This window comes from Conger conger, chromosome 16 (assembly GCF_963514075.1).
Source record: "Conger conger chromosome 16, fConCon1.1, whole genome shotgun sequence".
In the NCBI taxonomy this organism is placed as follows: domain Eukaryota; kingdom Metazoa; phylum Chordata; class Actinopteri; order Anguilliformes; family Congridae; genus Conger; species Conger conger.
In genome coordinates this window covers 1596364-1598024 of record NC_083775.1, presented here as the reverse complement: position 1 = coordinate 1598024, position 1661 = coordinate 1596364, and the positions used below count along the sequence as shown (strand labels likewise).

Below are 1661 nucleotides of genomic sequence, written 5' to 3'. Positions count from 1 at the left end.
CCGGGCTGTGTCGAAGTGTCCCTGAGCAAGACACCTAACCCCCAAATGCTCCTGACGAGCTGGTTGGTGCCTTGCATGGCAGCCAATCGGCGTCAGTGTGAGTGTGTGTATGAATGGGTGAATGAGAAGCATCAATTGTACAGCGCTTTGGATAAAGGCGCTATATAAATGCCAACCATTTACCATTGCATGATGGGATTTCCCTGCTTGCTGGAAGCAAGCATTTCATACCCTTGGAGGGACGGATGTGTCAGAGTTTATCGTGCAATGCAGATGATGTCATTATCTCTACTTGACTCCTCCCAGGACCTGGTTGCCTGGGTGACCACCGGGTTCCTCCACATCCCACACGCAGAGGACATCCCCAACACGGTAACCGTGGGCAACGGGGGCGGGGTCATCCTGAGGCCGCACAACTACTTCGACCAGGACCCGTCGGTGGACTCCCCCGACGCGGCCTACATTCACCCCACCTCCCCCGAGCAGTGCGAGAACAACAGAATGGCGTGTCTGGCCCAAGAGACCTGTCACCAGGAGCTCCCGCCCTTCACCTACAACGCCTTCGACGGGGTCATGGTGTTTTGAGTGAGAGCAGCCAGGCGGAGGAACGTAGCTCCCGTGTCGGGAGACGGGGGCGGCTCTGCCCCAGAGCTGGACATGCGGCCGTCCCCCTGGGTGCTTCCCACCAAAGAGACTGCAGTAATCAGGGATACCAGGAGTCCGTGCTGAGGACTATAAAACCTTCATTGCTACTGTATGTTGGGGTTGTGCTTGAATCTGCGGACTAAGCTGGTATAATGTGGTTTAACGGCGATGTACATACATGAATGCAAGCAAGATATTTTCATATCGGAATGTTTGGGGCTGACATTAAACTCGGGCACTTATTTTACGTTCAGAATGTTGCGGTGTGTTTAGAGAAATTACAATTCCGCATTCATTAAGATTCGCAATTTACTCACTCGCTTTACTGTTGTGCTGCCCAAGGTTGGCTTTGTTATGTCAGTTAACATCAGCATAACCACATAACATTAGGCACTAGAACCCCTGGACCAGTCATGCTTTTTTCTAAATGGCAAATACTTTCACGTAAACTTTTTTGCATTTTCAAGGTTGAATTTAGTCCTATGTTAAGAAATCCAAAACATTGTGGCTTTGTAATTATAAGGTTCTATCTGTGTTCTGACTAGTTTTGAGATATTGAGCTTCAAAGCTTTCCGAACTGAAACACAGGACAGTTCTTGATAGTAAAAATGATAGACACCCTAAAAGTACTCAACATACAATATGAAACTCCAATCAAATTGCCCTATAGACAGCGCCATATAATTCTAATGTCATGCCTTGTTTATGTTTTGTGTTCTTCAGATGACATGTGGAACTTATTAAAGATGCAATACCTTTCAGGGTCTCGAATCCGCCTAAATCAGTGTGCTGAGATGTGAATGTAAACAAATATTGAAATTATTGAAATTATTCAATGAAATTATTTATTTTTAACTGACGTAAATCCAGCATTGACGAGAGCATGCTCCCAGTCTCTGTGTGGCCTCCTTTGTATATGAAGGCCAGGGTTTCACCAAACCTCCGTGGATATGAAAACGAACGGACTGCTATTTCATTGTTGTTGCGTTTTGATTTTGTAGCTCACAGCTTGACGA

At 46.5% G+C, this 1661-nt stretch overlaps 1 protein-coding gene across 1 annotated transcript in view; it reads left to right on the top strand.

Annotated features, from left to right (window-relative positions):
* The window catches only part of aoc2 (amine oxidase copper containing 2), a 5422-nt gene extending 4006 nt beyond the window's left edge, over window positions 1–1416 (top strand). Inside the window, exon 4 of the mRNA XM_061224916.1 lies at window positions 307–1416. Within this exon, the coding sequence (XP_061080900.1) occupies window positions 307–585 (279 nt within the window). The 3' untranslated portion in view covers window positions 586–1416. The remainder of the gene's footprint in view (window positions 1–306) is intronic.
* The last annotated feature ends 245 nt before the right edge of the window (window positions 1417–1661 follow it).